Source organism: Apostichopus japonicus, chromosome 7 (genome assembly GCF_037975245.1).
Source record: "Apostichopus japonicus isolate 1M-3 chromosome 7, ASM3797524v1, whole genome shotgun sequence".
In the NCBI taxonomy this organism is placed as follows: domain Eukaryota; kingdom Metazoa; phylum Echinodermata; class Holothuroidea; order Aspidochirotida; family Stichopodidae; genus Apostichopus; species Apostichopus japonicus.
In genome coordinates this window covers 19,177,034-19,196,786 of record NC_092567.1, presented here as the reverse complement: position 1 = coordinate 19,196,786, position 19,753 = coordinate 19,177,034, and the positions used below count along the sequence as shown (strand labels likewise).

The 19,753-nt window shown below is 37.5% G+C and overlaps 1 protein-coding gene across 4 annotated transcripts; it reads left to right on the top strand.

The window, feature by feature from the left end:
- The first annotated feature begins 7 nt into the window (after positions 1-7).
- Positions 8-18,927, top strand: LOC139969618 (uncharacterized). Of its 4 annotated transcripts, none has more exons than XM_071974732.1 (12): positions 8-164; positions 1,841-2,010; positions 4,823-4,957; positions 5,605-5,710; positions 7,111-7,222; positions 8,773-8,850; positions 9,536-9,657; positions 12,285-12,382; positions 13,425-13,494; positions 14,434-14,511; positions 15,302-15,438; positions 15,927-18,927. In XM_071974732.1, exons 2-12 carry the CDS (start codon positions 1,846-1,848, stop codon positions 16,065-16,067), a joined length of 1,242 nt encoding a protein of 413 aa, XP_071830833.1. In that variant the 5' UTR covers positions 8-164; positions 1,841-1,845; the 3' UTR covers positions 16,068-18,927. The 4 variants fall into 4 exon arrangements, with proteins under 4 accessions (XP_071830833.1, XP_071830834.1, XP_071830832.1 ...); XM_071974733.1 differs by lacking the exon at positions 8-164 and adding an exon at positions 171-312; XM_071974731.1 differs by lacking the exon at positions 8-164 and adding an exon at positions 333-381.
- The last annotated feature ends 826 nt before the right edge of the window (positions 18,928-19,753 follow it).

Sequence of the window (19,753 nt, the reverse complement as noted above, 5' to 3'; positions counted from 1 at the left end):
ATCTGGTGATACATATGGGGATAGCTTCAGTTTGGTGCTTACATTGATAATTAGGTACGTACGTACGTGCGTACAACATCAAACCGCAGGCGCGTTGACTAGCCAAAGAAGAAGTCTCGTGATACGAGGCCTCTGAGACGTGCAGATAAATTGCATCATTTGAGGTGAGTAATACTGATTTTATCAACTTGGCATTGCTTGCAAGCTTAGTATTTTAGTCAAGTGCGGAGAATACAACTTTGTAGAGTAGTGATCAAACTGATGCCCGCGTTTCAGAGAAGATTGTGTTATTGAGTCGGCTCAGTCCTTGTGGTAATTCAGCCTTCAGGGTTTGCCTGGAATTTTCCATGAATCACACAGTGCATGCCTGCTGTTTTTCACGTACGACTGTACATACGATACAGTGTATAGGCCTACAATTGTTAGGCCATAGGTTTATTATATATACAAAAAGTACTAATAATGTTCCTATACCGTACCAAGAGTTTACAGTAGTGTCATGAATCAGTTCATCACTAGCAGCAGTTTTGGGACTGAACAGTGATATCTACATTCTAATAGCCTTGTTAATCATCAGATCAAAATTCAAGGTTTGTTAATATTCCTTTAGTCTCAGTGACTGTTGGTCTAGTAACAGTACAGTAACTAACACTAACAGTAATACTACTAGTCTAGACTATTGTAACACTAACAGTAACACTACTACTACTAGTAACAGTTTAACTCATGGCTAGGTATAAGCCTAAAGGTAGTGGTATTCCTTAACTTAAATGACTCAATTCACAGATGCTTCCAATGTTAGGCCAGGCTAAGTGGTCTCAATTTTGTTTGGTTCCATATTCAGTTCACATTGTAATAGCATGGTAACTTCGAAGTTCAGACACCTAAGCCTTGAAACACTCCAAAACTAGATCTTCTGGTCTATATCACCTGAACATATACTTGATATGGTGGGAGAATTGGGTTATATTACGATACACGGCCAAACTTTCTTTCCTGCAAACTGTTTTCACGTTGTATTCCAAGAAAATTCTTTGTGATTGTGGAACTGGTATTTCTTTGCTAGAGTATTGCGAAGTTTGGATACCCAACCCACAGTGTGGCACTGGTGATAAAATTGGTGGCGCAGTTGCTCGTTCAGTAATTATAACAGACTTCATAGATCTCTGTCATTTTATTGACAAATATGTAAGTACTTTCTTGCACACAGGTCATTTTGGAGAGAAAATAACTGTAGCTTCATACTTTTTGGTGAAATTTGGCTCATACTGTAGGTTGTCATGGTGAAATCCTGTACTTCTTAGAGTGTCCAAACTTCGCAGAGTTCCAAACTTCGCAATACAGACTATACTAGGCAGCGCAACAAATTTTAAAAAAAAAAAAAAAACGAGCATGCTCTAACAGCATCTAGGTTAGTTATTACAGTTACCCAAAAAGTGCATGCACAAATACTGCAATAAGGGAATGCGGCATTAAATAGTAATTTTCATTCCTTAATAAATCATTAAATGATAATTAGTCTTTACTGTTCAGCCAATTGAGGACATACCTAACATTAGGGCCTATGTAAAGTATATAAACAACACATATACTATTTATTATATCATTAGTAAGCTAGCTTTGTCAGTGTTTACTTATGTGAACTCGACCACAGAACATAGACTATTGGATGACATAGTACACTTGAGGGATGTTTTATGAACCTGTAGTGCAGTAACATGACACACTTTAAAGGATTTCATGATTTTAACATGTAGCAACAGAAAGTATGCCAAACTTCTCAAATGTTGTTAAATTGTAAGTTTGCTTGTTTTTCATTTTTGATTGTTGTTTCTTGCAGGTGATATGGCCCGGTTATCTTGTGAGTGTTTGAATATCGTTCTTCATATCAGAGGGGACCAACAACCAGTCAATGTTTCAAGTCTTCTGCTGCCCCCGTTAGCTAACTCTGTTCCGTTCTTCGAAGGAAATATATCGGAAGTTCAACTTGATTTAGGTGGAATATCAAAGGTAAGTTTAAAAAATGTAGCATCCTAGGGGATCCTTCTGCCGGTAAAGGTTAGCATCTGCTTAATGATGTAATTAAAATGCGGTGGGCCACTCTGTTTCCGATATTGATTTTCTTTAAATTGGAGAAGGAGGATCAGGAGGGACTGGTATTTACTTAGATCTTTGTGAGCAGGATTAGTGATTGTTTTAAAAAGATAAAAAGAAATGAGATTTAAAAAAAAATTATGTCGGATTGTTAAAAAAAAAAGTATTTCATGACATGATGAACTTTGTGTGTCTGTCATTTGGGAACTTGTGTTGACCCTTGAATACTTCTGATCAAATACTCAACTTGTATAATTTAGTACAAGTTTGCCCACAAAGCTTACTTTTCCACAAAGCTTTTGATAGCATTGATAAACAGATCCAAAAAAAGTTTGCTGTGGTTGCACCACATTAATAAAATTGACTGCCACTAACTGACTTAATAGACCTGTATTATCCATTGTTTGAGTACTGGTTTAAAAGCTGTTTGATGTTGGAGGCAACATGTTGTGCTTGAGTCTGTGGTTTTGAGAATAACAATCTCTTTTGTACTCCAATTTCCTGCCTTTTGTATACCTTCCATTTTCTGAGGCTTTTTTTTTTGTGGGGGGGGGGGTAATTGGATGGAGAGAGGAGAATACTGTTTCACTGTCTTACATTGCTCCTGCAACCTTTTCTATTTAATGTATGAGAAGCCAAGAGGGACATAGGTGTAGCTCTGTTGCTACTGAAAGTTAGCACTGATCTACTGAAATGTACTAAACCTTGAATCACAATTAAGTTATAGTATAGTATACAGTACTTTACACTTTAATTGTGGTCTGTTCTATCATTGACAAGATTATATTCTGGCCACGGTTCTGACTACAGTATACAGAATATATTCTAACAACGCAGAATAGGGATGCACCGGATATCCGGTCCTGCCGGACTATCCGGCAGGATAGTGAGGAATTATCCGGTTCCGGTTCCGGCCGGATATTTCTCAAAATCCGGCCGGATCTTTTTCAAAATCTGGTCGGATCTTTTTCAAAATCTGGCCTGAATTATTCCTTAAAAAGGTGTTGGTATTAACTAAAATCAATGTAAACTATTTCCAAAAATTATGGTCTGACCCACTGTTTCTAAAGATCAACCAAAATAATACAACTACTGTAATAATATGAAGCTATATACAACATATACAGTTTGCAGTGAAATCATTTCTTGCAGCCTTCATCAGTTTAATATTGTGCAGTTAAAATAGACCATTCATATACTTAGCAAGTTAGCCTATCAGTCAAAATACTGTTCCATTGAATCTTTACTTTCCCATTATTGTTCGCATTCATGTTTTCTCTGAATTTTTATGTGTAAAAATTTGTTACCAAATAATGAATAATAAAAGACAATTCTAAATCCAGATAGTAGTGTTATTACAACAATTAAATAATCTTTTTATTCAGTAAAAAGTATGAGATATGTGAAATGTAGCTTCCCGTTTTAAAACAAACTTCATAGGTAGTATGCAGTATTTTTCCAGCAAACAAATTTACATACTGTATCAAGCTTTGTCAACAATTATATTGTTGTTATTTTATTAAAGAATGTAGATTACACCACTTCAAGTCATATTTAATCTCATAAATGGGGTTTTAATTTGATCACCTTCTTTATAATATGTGTATACCTCACCTAAGATTTGCTCCTTACTTCTACTTCTTATTAATGATTTTCTTTTGTGTAATGTAAAAATCCGGTTCCGGCCGGATAAAATCCGGCCGGATTTCATGTACTATCCAGCAAAATCTGGTTCCGGCCGGATCCAAAAATTTGGATCCGGTGCATCCCTAACGCAGAACACCAAGTTTCATACAGTACTTTCAATTTACTGGAGTACTGAAGCCTGAATTGTAGAGTAATTTCAGTGAAGTTTATACTTACACATAATCATCTGTACTTATACTTACATGTTAAATAAAGCATGTTTAATACATGTTAAATACAAAAAGCATGTTAAATACATGTATGTTAATTACATGTTAAATACAAAAAGCATGTTAAATATACATGTTAAATAAAGTAGGCCCTCACAGCAAGTATCATCACTTGTCCTTTTGCTGCCACAAGATGTGAGAAATTTTAATGACCAGTGCAAAACCTTTTATATGAAAATATGATCTCAAAAGTGACTGTTAAATTATGTTAATATTGACTGATCTGATGATTAATTATGAATACTTCAAGGTGAAAATGGTCATGCTTCTAAGATACTTGGCCATCCTGTAAAGTTGCTTGTCCATAATAAGTTTATTAAGTTAATAACCTTAAATTAAGTTGTATATACCACTTTTGCAAGTTTTTAACTTGTTAAATAAGGGATCTGAGAAAGTATAAATCACTATTTCTGTTCTTATTTTCATAATGTTCATATATTTTTTTTAACCAGATTTGTGAAAGATTTAAATCTGTGATTTATATTTTCAAAAAATATCAAGCAATTGAACTACTGTATGTGATTTACATGGATGTGATTTAAGTCAGCCAACCATGTTTGTAAGCCATACAAAATAGGAGGAAAGTGACAGAAGAAAGAGATGAAAGTGGGGGTTGGGGGGGGGGTGAGTGGGGTTTAATGAGAGCAAAGAACTGAATTCATCTTCATCATGAAGCTAATTTATAAAGAGACAAGGTGGGGGGGGGTATGGAATTCATGGGTGACAGCAAAAATTGACACTTGTTACTTTTTTTGAACTATTTCTTTAGCAGCATTACATGTATCCTTCTTCATTATTTTCTTGTATTTCAGGAACAGGAATGCCTGATACAAGCAAAGACAACTTCTGATTGGGTTGTGTACAAGTGCAGTAACTGTGACACATGGTGCTATGCTGCACATGCCGTGAAGGGACTGAATAGGGTCTTGATCAACTCTGACCTTCTGGTAAGAATATTTTTGTTATATTTCAGGATGGAATTCTTGTCCCCCCCCCCCACTTAAAAAAAAAAACAATCTTCCAGAATTCCTGTTTTTTCCTGTTTTACTTCTTACTGTACATGTCATCAGAGTGATAAATAGACAGCCCACATGTTATGGAAGAGTGTTGGCATGTGAGATATTTCAATATGCAGAATAGTAAACTGTATTCATGAATATTGACCTACATGTATGCAAGTAGCCTGACAGGCAGGACACAAGTTTCTACATTTTGGACAAAAGAGGGACTTTGAAGGTGTCAAATTCGTGCGGAAATAGATTTCATCTTGTAATCATTGCTGTCAGCAAGTTGCTGACCCCACCAATTTAAGCCAGGGCATGGAAAATGTAAACATTTAACCTGAATGGATCTAGTGTTGATTTGGCAGGCAGCTAGTGCATGTTTCCGTGGCAACATGGTCAAAGGTATCCGATATCTGGCAACATCATAATTGAAGGAAAAGTCAACAGCAAGACCAGTATGTGTCATAATTTCTGGCTTAATGATAAAGTGACTGAGCTCCCAAGTCACAGTCAGCCGTCAGTTCTGTGATCTTTCGTTTTGTTCAATATCTTGTGACGAAGCTGTTAATTATCTCTTTCCTTTTTGTCAGTATGACCCTACCAAACAGGATGCCATAAGAACCAACGAGGACTTTTCACCACTGTTCAAGATCTTCCTTTCGGAGAAGGCACTGAAAACCAAGGAACATTCGTTGGGTGAGAATATTTATTATCATGGTGGCAGCAGACTTGTTTTGATTCCATACTCATTCTTGTTTTTCTATTTAATTGCCCATTTGCTTTCAATTGCACTCACAGATTTATAATCATACTGCTGGCAATATGAGAACCTAGTATATAGATACTAGCTTAAGATTAGGTTATAGTTCTAACTCATGGAGCATTTTTCTTGTACTGATATTCTTAGAAAGTATAATTTTTCTTCTTTTTACTGGTATTCATACTTTTGTACTCATGGCTTAAAGTCTAAATTGGCAATGTAATGGATGATCTGAAGAAATTTTATATCTACCAGGAATAATCCAAGAGCAATGGATTGAAAAGGAATAAAAATATCAAACCTGCTAGTTCATGTTGCCACATTTCTTTATTTGACCTGTTCAAGACATTCACAAAATTTATGTGATGTCAGCAGAAAGTGTGACAGACGTAAACAGCAATTCACAGAACAAACTTCCTTTATAGGAATGAACTCGGAGATCTTTAGGTATAAATATATGTTAAAAGAAAAAAGGCCCTTTCAGCATTACATAGACCCTGAACGGGTTCCTTCGAATCATTCCCCCCCCCTTCCCTCCCAACAAGGAAAAGTGTATCCTTGCAGAGCCCATGGTGAGAAAATACACATTTAATGTACTGTAGTGGTTAGTCTCCTGACATCAAACATACATATGAGAGCCACCTGTGGTTAGACTTCAATTAAAAGTAGGTTGCTTCCCCCCCAATCAAAGCAATTGTTTTTTGCACCAGAATTATACTTATACTGTACGTCAATATTGCATTGTTTGAAAAACTTTGATGCATTTCAGTTTTATCCCCAATGAGATGCTTTAGAAACTAAACATTATGACAGAAATGCATGACAGTTGTAAAAGACTTTATTGACAAGAGTACAATATCCAGGCCATCTCAAATGTTAAGATGACAATCCTTGTCTAGAATAAACAAAGAAATAATGTGATATAATCAGACTGTGTAGGGCTTTTGATAACAAAGTTACTATTAGGGTTAAAGTCCTTAAATCACCAATGAAACACAGATGCTGGAAATAACACTGGCAGTGTTCATTCTAGAGTAGCTTAATGGTTGCATTTCATTACTGTCATAAACAGGTTTCGTGGTTAAGAAATGAAATGATTATCAAACAGTTTTGTTAACTGCAAACAACGATATGTAAAAACAGGTGAGAGGCCTAGCTTGTCAATTGTATTGCCAGCCAGATGGTCTTCAGAGGCAGACTAGAACAAATTCAGAAATCAATTGCATCGATTGTTTTATTTATGGATTGATTGAGTTTTTGATTGACTTATTTATGGATTGATTGACTTATTGATTGATTCATTGATTGATTGATTGATTAATTCCATTCCTCTTAGTAACACCCATCACTGGCAATGAAGAGGCCGTCAGGAATAACGCAGCACAACTCCAAGACCAACTGACCAAGTACCTGGCCAGAGAAAAAACAGCTGTCGATGAGAGAATCAAGTATGCACAAAAGTTTTTTTTTTAGTTTTTTATATATATGCAATTCATTCCATTTTCAGGATTCCATGGAATTCCATCCACCCAGTTTATGAGGCACATCAGCACTAATTTGACTTTTTGTGTTACACTGTCTTCTAAAGGGGCATCTGTATGATTTTGGTATTCTATTAATGAAAGATGCTTGTGGTCAGAAGTACCTCTATCATTTTTAGCTCATACCAGCATGCTGGTGTGAGCTATTGTTACAGTGCGGCGTCTATCACTCTATCACTCTATCCGTCAACAATTGGTAAAACCGCTCCCACTCGCACAGTGTGTAATGGAATTTCATGAAACTTGGACACAGGGACCATTGGGTATAGGGCCATCAGAGATGGTCCGAAATTTGGGGTCAAAGGTCACCTGTGGGCAGTAATGGGCCATTTTGTGGAAATACGCAAAATGCTTCTTCTCCTACAGATTCCATGGTACAATATTGAGGGTTTGTCACGATAGTACTATGGAAGTTTTACCTTCAGGGTGTTCATGAATTTGAGGTCAAAGATCAACTAGGGGTCTTTTGTGGCCCGGGCCGCGGCCCTATATTTTCAAATTGCTTCCGTTCGTACAGTGTATGGCCAGTTATAATGAAACTTGGTCACAACGTTCCTCGGGATGAGGGTTACGAGGGGTGTTCGGAAAATTGAGGTCAAATGTCATTTAGGGGGTCATCGGGGGTCATTCTTTGTAATATTTTCAAATATCTCAATCTCCTCAAGACTTTGATGGATCATATTCAAAGTTGAACTGATGATAGTTGGATTGTGTATGAATAAGGTGATGCCTAATAATTTTTGGTCAAAAGTTAATTAATTACAATTAATCCCCAATCTGAGCCTTCACCTTTTTGCCAAAGCTCCTTTAATTTGTCTCCCAGTCTCTGCAGTGATTGTTTACATTTGTGGTTAAGCTCTGCAGAGGCTGTTAGTGGAATTAAAGCAGGATTGGGAGTTGTTATTAACTGTTGAACTGTAAGCATGAGAGCCCTATAGCCAATCAGCACTTGCCGATTCTTAGAAGTCTTTGAGCCTGAGGTATGTAGGCAGCCAGCCAAAATTTTGGGAAGGTGTGCTTGTGAACAAGTTATGTCTGCTCAGGTAGAGAGGGGAGAAAGTTTAATAGGGTAGGTCAGTGGTATTGTTTGAGAGAGTGGGTAAAATAGGATTTAAAGGGGGAAAATAGGAATTATAGCCAGGGGTGTGGCCAGGATTCTGCTAACAGAGTGGGGGGGTTATTGCAGTTTTGAGCTAGGGATATAAATTTGTCTTTGAACCTAAAATGTTTGGCCTCATGGGCCCAAAATTGGTGGAATCTGAAAAATGGCCTGAAATTTGGTGAGCCATAAAGTTTTGTGGGCCCTACATTTTTGAGCTCAAAAAGGTATGAGCTTCTGCACCATTGGTGCTCTAGTTATTATATAGTATGAGATTACAATGTCTCCCATTGAGTTTGGTTATTTGATTCAGAGACGAAGGCCTGGTTCATGTATATGTCTTTGCTTTATTTTTCAGGAAATATGCAGAAGAACAGAAAGCATTATTCGCAAGTCTACAAAGGAGAGCTTACAGAGATAAAAATATCATGATTGGGTGAGTAAAAAGATTAAAAAAAAAAAGTATATGTTGATGGATGATATCATAATGCATGGTCATATGACTATTAACTCTTGTCTCCACCCCCCCCATCCTTACTCCATCACCCACCAATAAAAACTACCATAATTAAAATTATTTTCATTGAAACTCTGTTCATAGTAATAGTAACTGTCAGAACCCTCAAATAAAGTATTGGATGTATTGGAAGTATTTTCATCTGGTAAGAAACCTCTTGTGCATAGTAAACCCTATTTCGCAACCTTGGTATCAATGTTTGACTCACGTTACGTTTGCATATATTTGAGAAGCTCCTTTTGAGCTCTGCGATCCTTTAATGGTCACAGAGCATACAAGATACTACATCTTAGACTGGTACCACGACCTGACCCTGAGCAAGAAACTAAGTAGTAGTGTAGCTCAGCTGGTACTGCATGGACATTGAATTCTGCAAACTGTCGGTCTGAGTCTCCCCCCCCCAACCCCCCCCCCCCCCGTTGTACCCATCTTTACTCAGTACGAAACAATTTCCTGGACTTGTATTTCTATTTGTCCATCCTGTCACTCTTTTGTCTCCAACCATTTACAGTTAAATTCAATGTCAGTGTTTCACGTTACTTTATGCTATTTTTGTATATTTTCATTTATTTATTTCTTAATTTTTTTTTTTTAAAACCTTAAGACGTATATTAGATGCCGAAGAACATCAGCTGGAAGAGTCATTAACAGAGGCTATGCTGGACAGTGCTGAGAGTGACGAAGAAACACCACAGAGGAAGTCTTCCGTTATCAGGAGGCCTATCGGTGAGCAGCCCCCATCAGATACACTTTACTACCCGTATACTAATATGTAGGCTAGGCCAAGTTTTACCTGCTGTGAATGTGTGGTAGGCCAAGTGTTGTTGTTCTTGGTTGTCAATAGTTGCCATCTTCCTTTTGGTTTGAAGCATCACTTGCAAGCCAAATGTTCAGTGTTTTTTTTTTCTGGTTGTGGAATGGATAGCAAGGTCTTGCGGTTTTCATTGTCTGAACAGCAGATTTGGTTATCTGACAAAGCGTCAAAAAATAACCAAGAACGTACACTGTAGGAAAGATGTGTAGGTTTGGTGAATAGAACATCGGCTTTTGGCCGGTTAAACTCCTCTTGGGGTGGATCATAGGCAGACGACACTTTTTTTTTGCCTTTGTATACCAGTATCTCCAAATGAAGGAGGTTGATACCAATTAAATCATTTGACCTATTTGAGGATATTTTGTTAACAGTGCAATCTGAATTTGACGTAAAAGTTTGATGTAAAAAACAAGTTGTCACTGCACAACCTCCAAAGCTGATTTTGGTTGTCTGAACATAAATTTGGTCGTTTCAGACCACAGGAAGATTAAAAATTTGAACTTACTTGTGATGCTACTCGAAGTAATAAAAATAGTCCTAACAAAAAGAAAGAAAAAAAAGTATCACTTCCAAAACAAAAAGTAAAAGTTTGATTTGCTACTTTCCAAGAATTTACAGTTCAAACTGTCTGCAGATTTTTGATTCTCATCAATAATTTCTTTTCATTTCATTATATATACAGACAAATACCAATATAAATTGTAAAAATGGCAGTTTTTGTCTGTACCTGTGTTTGTCTTTTGTTTCTGACTAATAATCCGCCCCCCCCAACTCTTCCCGTTAACTGATCCTTCAGTTATCATTTCCTGGTCATGACATTTGTGTCTATGTTTGACAAAATTTGTGATGTTACTGTAATAAAGGAATATGAAAGACCACTGACCTCACCTTACAGGAAATTGTGGTACTTTAAACTCTCAGGTGATTTCCTGAAATGCATCCTTTCATGAAAACTTTTCGTTTTCCCTATTTAATGGTTCTGTGGTCATACGGTAAAACCGGAGTTTGATCATTCGACATCTGCTGTTTATATTGGTTGTCAGTATTATTTATAACTATTTGTGAGTCTGTATGGATCCTCCTCCATTAAGTAAACTATTGGGTTCGCAACCACTGGTGCTTCGTACCACATATCGACCATCTTCACGCAGAGGTATGTAAGTTTACAAAGTCCTGTCAACAGGGAAGTACATCGACTCGTTTTAAGTGAAAACTGAAGGAATTCTTTTGCAAATTGGATAGTTCATTGTTCAATAGAACTGTGATCATTGTTGAGTGGGGTTTCGAGCAATCTTGCTTTTGAACATAATACAGACCATTTCCCCCCCCCCCCCCCCCGCAGAGGTTATGTCAGTGGATTGCTGGGGAATGGGGGGGAGGTGTGCAAGAGGTGACTACAATTTAGAGCTTAAATGAAATATCTAAAAATTGTCAAACTTGGAGAACTCAAGTGTTTGGTCAATTTGTTTGTTCATCAGTGTTTTCGTCAGTTAATTTGGATTTCCAGCACCCACTCATTTATACAGCATACAGATTATTTCCTAATCAACAGTTAATGGAAGTGGTGTTGGAAGTGGGCTGATGGGGGTGGGGGGGGGGTGCCCTACGGCAGCCGCAAGTGAATATCGAAAGATATCAATATTGAAACTTTGTGAAGCTTGTATACTGTTCACATCACTTCATGGCTTTTCAAGCCTCCATGCTATTATACAGTGCCATGCAAAGTTATTTGTCTGCAGAAGGTATGTCACTAGTGTTAGAAGTGAGTTGGGAGGGGTGTGGGGAGGGGGCAAGGGGAGGAGGCAAGAGGAGACAATACACTAGCCACAAGTGAAATCTCAAAAGATCTTAGCTGTTGTGTAAAATATGGAAACATTTTTAACAATCCTAATCCACAAGTTTTGCTAAGGAATGCAAGTGCATAACAAATTCAACTGGTTAATATCAAGGTTTCACTTTTCCTTCATTTCATGACTTACACACATACAATGGTTACTGTGCAGGATGTTGAGAGCAGCTCAATAACATGTTCTGAAAATAACAGGGATGAGTCTGGGGTAAAAAGAAAATCACAGAACTTTGCAAAAATTGCGGTATAGGCTCCAGTTTGCGTATGCTATTGTGTGTTAGGATAATAATTTTTGTCCTCGAGGTAGCAAAGAAATCACGAATATTCTGCGAATTGGCGGAAAAAGCAGTAATAAGCAGTAATAGTTCTATGTTTAGTTCAGAAATCATGCATACTTTTTAACTGAGTGACCATTTTCTTATGATCTTCATGTCTACGGGCAGAAGAATCCACGTCTCTTTTTCTCCTTCCACTGGCAAAGGGTGAAATCCACAGGCATTTTAGTCACTAATTAGCCAGAAATTTTGAAGTCTGGATTACTGTGAAAATGAAACTATTAATTGTTTGTTTGTTTGTTTGTCATTTATTAATATTATTATTAATTTTTAATAATTATTTTTAATTTTTAATAATTAATTATTATTATTATTAATTTATTATTAATTGCTTGTTTGTTTTCTTTCCGTACAGTTGAAAAATCAAGTGCAAATAATCAAGTAGTTCCTGAAATAACAAGAAAACAACCACCACCGGAAACCAGCCAGAGAGTCGGAATGGTTAACGTACAGGTAAGGAGTCAAAAAAATAAAATGAAATTAAAAGTTTTGATCTATCTGGGTAGGTTTTCACTCATACATAGAACTTTCTCTGTTTTCAGGGCTGAAAGTTATTATGGCGAATAATTTGAGGCTAATCCCTCCTTTTTTGGTCAAATAGAGAAGTTTCATACTTTTTTTTTCTTCAGGGAATAATTTTTATTTGGTATCGCATCACCAAATGCTATCCAAAATTGGTAAATTGCTATACAAGTGTGAAAAATGTATCGCAGTTTTATATACACAGGAAACCATAGTATTCCAATGCAAAGTTTGAACACTACACTAAATTTGTACAGACCATTGCTAAAATATGTAATGAGTGAAATGTGGTAAGAAGCAAAGCATGGTTAAAAGTTGCAACCAGGTACTTCAAAGATAATTGAAAGGCATTGAAGACTCGCCCCAAACCGCGTGCCGCCATCTGCAAAAGTTAACTATCCATTGCTTGCAAGTGAAGTTTTTTTTGTGTTGCTACAAAATGCAGACAGAAATGAAACATGATACCTTGTTATCTAGACCTGAGATGTCCATCGCTGCTATGTACACTGTGTTGTGGGTATTGACCGTAGCTGCATGTATTGACTGTGCACTAGTGTCTAGTTACCGACTGTAGCAAGCTGTGTGTGTATCTTCTGGGATCGATGATGGTGTCTAACACTTCTGTTACACCTCATTCGAAAATAGGTCAGATAACAGGCATGAGACGTTTCTTTTTGCACGAGTCTTCAATGCCTTTAAGTGAAGGGAAGAGAGGATCTAATACATTGATGGTACTGGAAATACTCATAAGGGGAGTGCATACAGTAACTCAGCCACTGTAAAAAAAAAACATTTGGACAACAACAAAGTTATCTCAGAGCAGAGGGTCTAATGACAAGAATTGTGACCATTTTAGCATATATCCAATCATTTTTTGGGTTAGTTTTAGAGATCCCTTCATGTTATAGAAGGTGTAAAAGTTTTGAAGTGCTCATTTATTTACACTTTAGAAATGTTATTGTTCTTCTTGTAGACAATAGAAGAGTCGTCGAGGAGTAGGGATCACAGGGTGCCGGTGAAACCCTCTACTGCGGAACCAGTCGGTAAGTCAAAAGCCATCGAATGTACGAAGACTGTTTGCTAGACTTTTCACAATTATGTAGGATACCAGAGTACCTTGCAGAAGTTAAAGTTACAAGATATATGATTGGAAATCTAAAATGTCTGAAAGTTATGCAAAATAAATCAGTTTTGCTCCAAGATTTTGAGACAACACCAGACACAGTCACATTTCTATAGAGGGGCTTCGAGAGCAAGGTCCAGCCCAGGAGACAATTATGTCAGTGGGGTCCCATTTCTGATTTCTATATTTTTTCCATTAGAATATTATGAAAATGAGAGTTACATTATTGGGTTATCTCCCATATGACACCCTAATCGTTTCATATTTCTCTTCCTCGGTGACAATATTCTACCGATTTATTTCATCAGGACATTGCATGACACTTTTTATAACAGCCATTACCAAAAGCCTGTTGTCACATTTTTCAAACAGATGTGGCGTTAACATACCCCCTATCTTTTCATCTTTTCGAAATCATGGACACTTTTCATACATGATAGATGACTTTGCCATATTGAGTACAAGAATCCTATTGCTTGTGAGGTCAAATCTCCTATAGGTCACCAGAGGTCAAACTCTGAAAAACCTTTTACATGATATCGATGGAACGATGGAATTCGTGGTGTGTGGACACATAACATTGAGTACAAGACCCCTATTGTTTTTGATGGAGGTGTGTATAGCCACATACAGTAGACTGACCTGTGTTTATCATGCCAAAATTGTAACAGCTAGTTCTGGTTATACTAAACAAGCAGAAGTCTAGTGTATAAGATTCATCAAAATGCATTTTGCATTCTGCATTTTGCATTCATCTCAATTGCAATTCATCTCATTGCAATGCATCTCAATGCATTTTGCATTCTGATATAATCAGGTGTGGCGTGAACATACCATCTATCTTTTTCGTCTTTTCCAGTTCTGTTCGATCTCGAAGACTTTGAGAAGGACAGCGATAAGCCGTTCTTTGAATCAGATGACGAAAGCAGTACTGATGGTAAATATTGTTAATTTTTTTAAATCGTTAAAATCAGTCGGGATTCATAAGATTCCATCATCGTTGCCTCCTTAGCCCTGGTTGAAACTTGACTATTTGAGCAAAAGTCTGAAATAAACTTGAAACTTGAAAGAACTGCATACATCATTCTGAAGGAGTGCAGTATCCAGTCTGGTTGGAAGTTTGCCAAAATCAATTGCATAAAGCTCTGTTAAAAATCATTTAGTTTGTGCTGTGGCACTCAAAAAAATATAGTACATTAATGTAAAACCCACATGAAAACATAACATCTGGTTATGGTACATATTTGAAGCTATTTCCTTCACAGCTGTCCGCTCGTTTTTCGAGCAGAGGATTCATTGGCTCCCTATGAAGTCAAGAATCTTCTGCACGAATTATCATCAACAAGTGGATTTTCTATCTTTTATATCACAAGAGACCGGCAGATTGTTGGTTAATAAATTTTCAGTACTTAATGCTCTGAGGAACATCTCAAGAGGTTACCAGTTCATTTGGTCATTGTAGATGGTAGACTTATTTAATTTTATAGTTGGACAGATGCAACAATCTGTCGGGATATTGTTACATTAATTGTGAGATGTTGTACAGTTTCAATTCAGGTTTCCAGCAAAACTGTGTTAAGTAATAATTCCCTGGTTTTTCAAAATTGAATCATCAAATAGAAGTTCCTTATACTTCCGGTAACTACCGGCAGGTTCGTCACTCTTGTGTGGTTTTGACGTTTATTATATAACATGCCAGTGACTGTTAACATATTTTCATTGACTAGATAACTCCCTGAACGAAGAGAGCCCTCTATCTTTAAATCGTACCCAGTATGCTGCCTCTGTTCCTATCTCCATGCCAGTCTGGCCGAAGGACCGATTCTCGATGGAAAATAACCTGCACGATGAGGAAGACGACAGGGTAAGACGAGAGAGTTAGTTCGTTATTATTTGCCTTCCCTTTGGCGGAAACCCTACACACTCCTTCCCCCCCCCCTCCCGGCTAGCCGAGATACCAAACAAATTCCACAAACTGCATTAAAAGCCCTGTCTGCTCCCTTTTCCAGGCCTATCTTCACACCCTTCCACCCTCATCTGCACCCTCTTTCAACTGCATCTACACGTCCTTTTTACACAGTCTCAGAGCTTTCGATCAATTCCAGTTCAGAACTTTAACAATAGGAAATTCTGTCCGCAAGTGTAATGGACTAAAACAGTCTTGAAAAGTAAACAGATTTTGAAAGAGCATAGAAATTTCATTGAATTACTTGGTTCGGTATATGCTACAATGATACATCGCTTAACCTGACTAGAAGTTCAACATCTACGTTAGAAGTTGAGAATCACAGAATGGCTTAGTACATCTATTTCTGAAACCGACTAAAAAGTTACGTGGTCTCTTAATTTCAGCTACCGATGCCCGAACCGGATAGGATGGTCGAGAGTATGAGGGCGCTATCCATGAGCGTGCAAGATGGGACAGAGATGTTTGGAGACCTACCGAGGCCACGACTAAACACTGGAGATTCCTCGCGGAAGAAAGGTCACTAACAGAGGCTCCCAGACATGTAACGTGTGATGTTATAGGAATGTGGCATGCAATGTTTACGTGTTTGTTGTCATGGAGACGTCATGAATATTCAGAATTGGAGAGAGAGAGATGGAACGGAAATCAGCCGCTTGCTCTGAAATAAAATCTGTGGATCTGGGAGATACCTATTGAACGTGTCTGCATGTGTGTTTAGATGTCCAGTTAAAAGTTTATGTGTAATCTGTTGGGCATTTTTTGGTTATATATATGCTTTTTCCTGTCTGATGTGATCTATTGAATATTCATATTATATTATGACTGAGATCACAGTCTCTCATTTGCTGTCAAGTTTGTTTCATCCTTTTGGCAGTGTTGAAAAGTGTTTTGAGTTCTTTCACAATGCAATTCTTTGTGGTGAAGCATTTATAACCATTTGACTGCCATACTTAAATAGAGTTAACTGCAACTACTTAATCTGTCTGCAATTTCACCAAAATTATCCACATCCTCGCTAGGAAATGTCCGTAAGAAAATGTTCTTCTCTGTGAAGGATATATGCATTGGAAGGGTGTTCTTTTGTCCATGGAAATGCACTGTCCATAGGATATGTCCTTAGATGTATGCCTAACTGTGATAATAGAGGGGGGAATTAGATACTATTCATGTTATATGCATATGTTGGCATTGTGAAAAAAATGAATATTCATGAGCTTTGAAACTGGAAAGAATTTAAAGAAACCCAACATTGGAAGCAAATTCTTTGCATTTGGTCTTTATCCCTTCCTTCTCCTTGGCCTGATGGGGGAGGGGGCCAAGGAGGAGATGGGGGAGGGGGTCGGTTGTGCATTTGTCATGAAGTGAAGGCCTAGTTTATTGGCTGTTAACCTATGGGTAACCAGGAATTTTCTTCTTTTTATATGATTATAATTGCAATATATCAAGAAATGAATAATCAGTTTGAGGAGAACATGCATTAATAGTTTCTTATGCCGTGATTCATTTTCCTCTCGATTTTACTGGCTATTTGTAGTGAGAGGATTGAGTAAGTCTTGAAGAACATATTGTACTTCCTTACTCAGCATTTTCCAGCAAAACCAAAAAGACAAAAATTTATTCCATAGATTTGGAACACAGAATTGATCCATTTTATGATTTGGTTTTGGAAAAAAAAGAAAAAAGTTTTACGATAGGGAAGGCAAAAAAGACACGTATCAGGATTTGTTGAAATTAACCGGCAGTTACCGGTGTAAATGATGGCTTTAAGTTATATTCATTCTGTTATCTCATTGGTGGAATATCTCTTCATAATTTAACTGCAACATATCATGTAATGAATATGCATAAGGGGCTTCAGTTAAACAGCCAATTGGGACAAGTTTCTACTGCTAATACCTAAACTGTCCTCCCATATCATGCTTCAAAGCACTCGTATTGACAGTACAAACAGTTCCTAACCTTTCTCTGATAGAAACATGATATTCGTATTGTTCATACTGATAGCACGAAAGCTCTTAAGCGGGATATGACAGTACAGTATAGAATTAGTTGTCCCAACTCGGTGCAGTAAAAGGAAAACCAATGTTGGATAATGCTTTGCATTGTGATCGCACTGGTGCAGTAAGTGCTCTGTTTATCTCAACTGGCAGACCCAAATATGAACATCTTAAATGCTATTGTTACTTGGAATTTTTAGTTGTTGATGAAAAAATTCCTTTTCGAAAAAGGAAATGTCAGATCTCATGAATGGAAAGATTTATCGATTGTTATTCCATGACACCTTACATCATATGCTCTTTAGTGAGGAAGACGGGGGGGGGGGGGGGTTAATGAGAAATTGTATGCTAATGGTGTGTCGTAAAGAGAGAAAACACAATGTCGAAAAACTGTTTATCAATGTGAATCAAGCCCATGTGGGTAAACATATAAAAAACTAAGTGGACCTGACATTTTAATCCTAGCAGGATTTATTTTAGAGGCAAGCAGTTTGCCTTTGAAGAAGCTCCTGCTAGGATCAAAACATCAGGCCCTGTAAGTTACACATAATTATCTGTCTGTTAGACTCTTGCCATATCACTATTGTCCTTGAAAGGAAATGTAAACTTGGATGAGATTCTTGGGATGAACAACTTCCCTCAACCCCCCTCCCCCAACCCCCCTCCCCCAACCCCCCCCCCCCTCCCCCAAAACAGCAGAGAAAAATGTTGTTCCTTCTGGAGATATCAGAGTTTGAATGTTCCATCACACGAAGAGGGCAAATGAAAGTCAAGCAAAAATCAGATAAATAAATCCCTTTTATATTTGGTGTACTTTAGTATTGAAAACAAGAAGGTTGTATGAAGATGAAAAATAGGGTTGGTTAAGAGAGTATAATGGGAGGCATGGCGTTTATGTGAAAAATAGTGTTTCTGGAGGGAAAGGGGGGGTTGGGGCTAGGGTCTTACTTTGTAGAACCGATGGAATAAGGAATCAAAATTATGTGAATTTCTTATTAGGAATGTGGGTTCCACATATAAGTCTTCATACAAACAAGAATATAAAATAGCATACCATTTTTAATAAGTATGAAGTCTTAGAATGATACTTTTTCTTTATATTTACATGTGGTAAAGACAGTATATTTTTGTCATTTTCAGCTGACAGAGCAGTACTTGCCTCTGATGTGACTGTTTACTCTTCAAGCACTTACTTGTATTAAGTCAACTCAATCCTGTCGTCATTTAGTTTCTTCATTTTGCAGTTGATTTCATTTTTCTCTTCTTCTTCTTCAGAAATAGCTTTGTTTTGTTTCTGGAAAAGGAAAATATAATTATTTTTTTTAACTTGCAAAGAAAATATGAATACAAGTCAAGATGGGGTAACAATGATGCATGAACAATAAAACCAATTGCTTTGCTTATTTTTCTTTTCTGAGAGTTTACCTCAAGTGTCAATTTTTGGTCATAAGATTGAAAAATATGGTTGGTTTGTTGGCGAACACATTCGGTCCGGACAATGCTTATGCATCTTGGCCAGAAATAGGTGAGATTTATGCCCATGCAGGAAAAGGTGTACAAGTTTCAAAAGTAGAAGGGGAACAGTAGCTCACAAAAAGTAATTTGGTCTAAAATACATCCTCCCCCCCCCCCCCTCCTCCTTCATTCACACACGATCGCACTCCCGCTACCCTTTTCAGTGTAGCCTAGTTGTTTTTTTTTGTTGGGGGGGGGGATATTTACGTTCACTATAGGGGCTGATGGGGAAACAAATTTCGGCTACCTAAATTCCCCTCCCAGAATACTACTATATGAAAACTAAGATCTAGTGATTAGCACTCATACTAGTCACGTACAATCATGAACAGGTAGAATTTATGAGTTCATAAACAGCGCCCTCGAATGTCACATCAAGCCTACATGCCTTCGATATTTCCATGCCCCGTCCTTGCTTAACTTGTCTTTCTGTCTCCCCCCACTCTCTCCCCACTCTCCCCCCACTGTCTCCCCAAACTCAATTTGGAATATCTCAACTGCGCCCCCACCTCTTCCTTTCAAAACCAAAGATAGGCTGTTAGTACTGCCATTACCACATAGTGAAGGTCACGGTAAAAAACATGGATCGCGCACATTTTTGGCTAACCTCTGCTGTATAAAGTTTCGTGAATGACTGTATCCGAAGCTGTACAAGTTTCAACAAGTATTAATGGGGCATATCAGATTAATGTTGGGGT

Coding starts and splice junctions, on each gene's coding strand:
- LOC139969618 (XM_071974731.1), top strand. CDS start 348: ATGAATCACACAGTGCATGCCTGCTGTTTTTCAC. Junction 382..1,840: donor GCATGCCTGCTGTTTTTCAC/GTACGACTGTAC, acceptor TGTTTCTTGCAG/GTGATATGGCCCGGTTATCT. Junction 13,495..14,433: donor CTCTACTGCGGAACCAGTCG/GTAAGTCAAAAG, acceptor CGTCTTTTCCAG/TTCTGTTCGATCTCGAAGAC.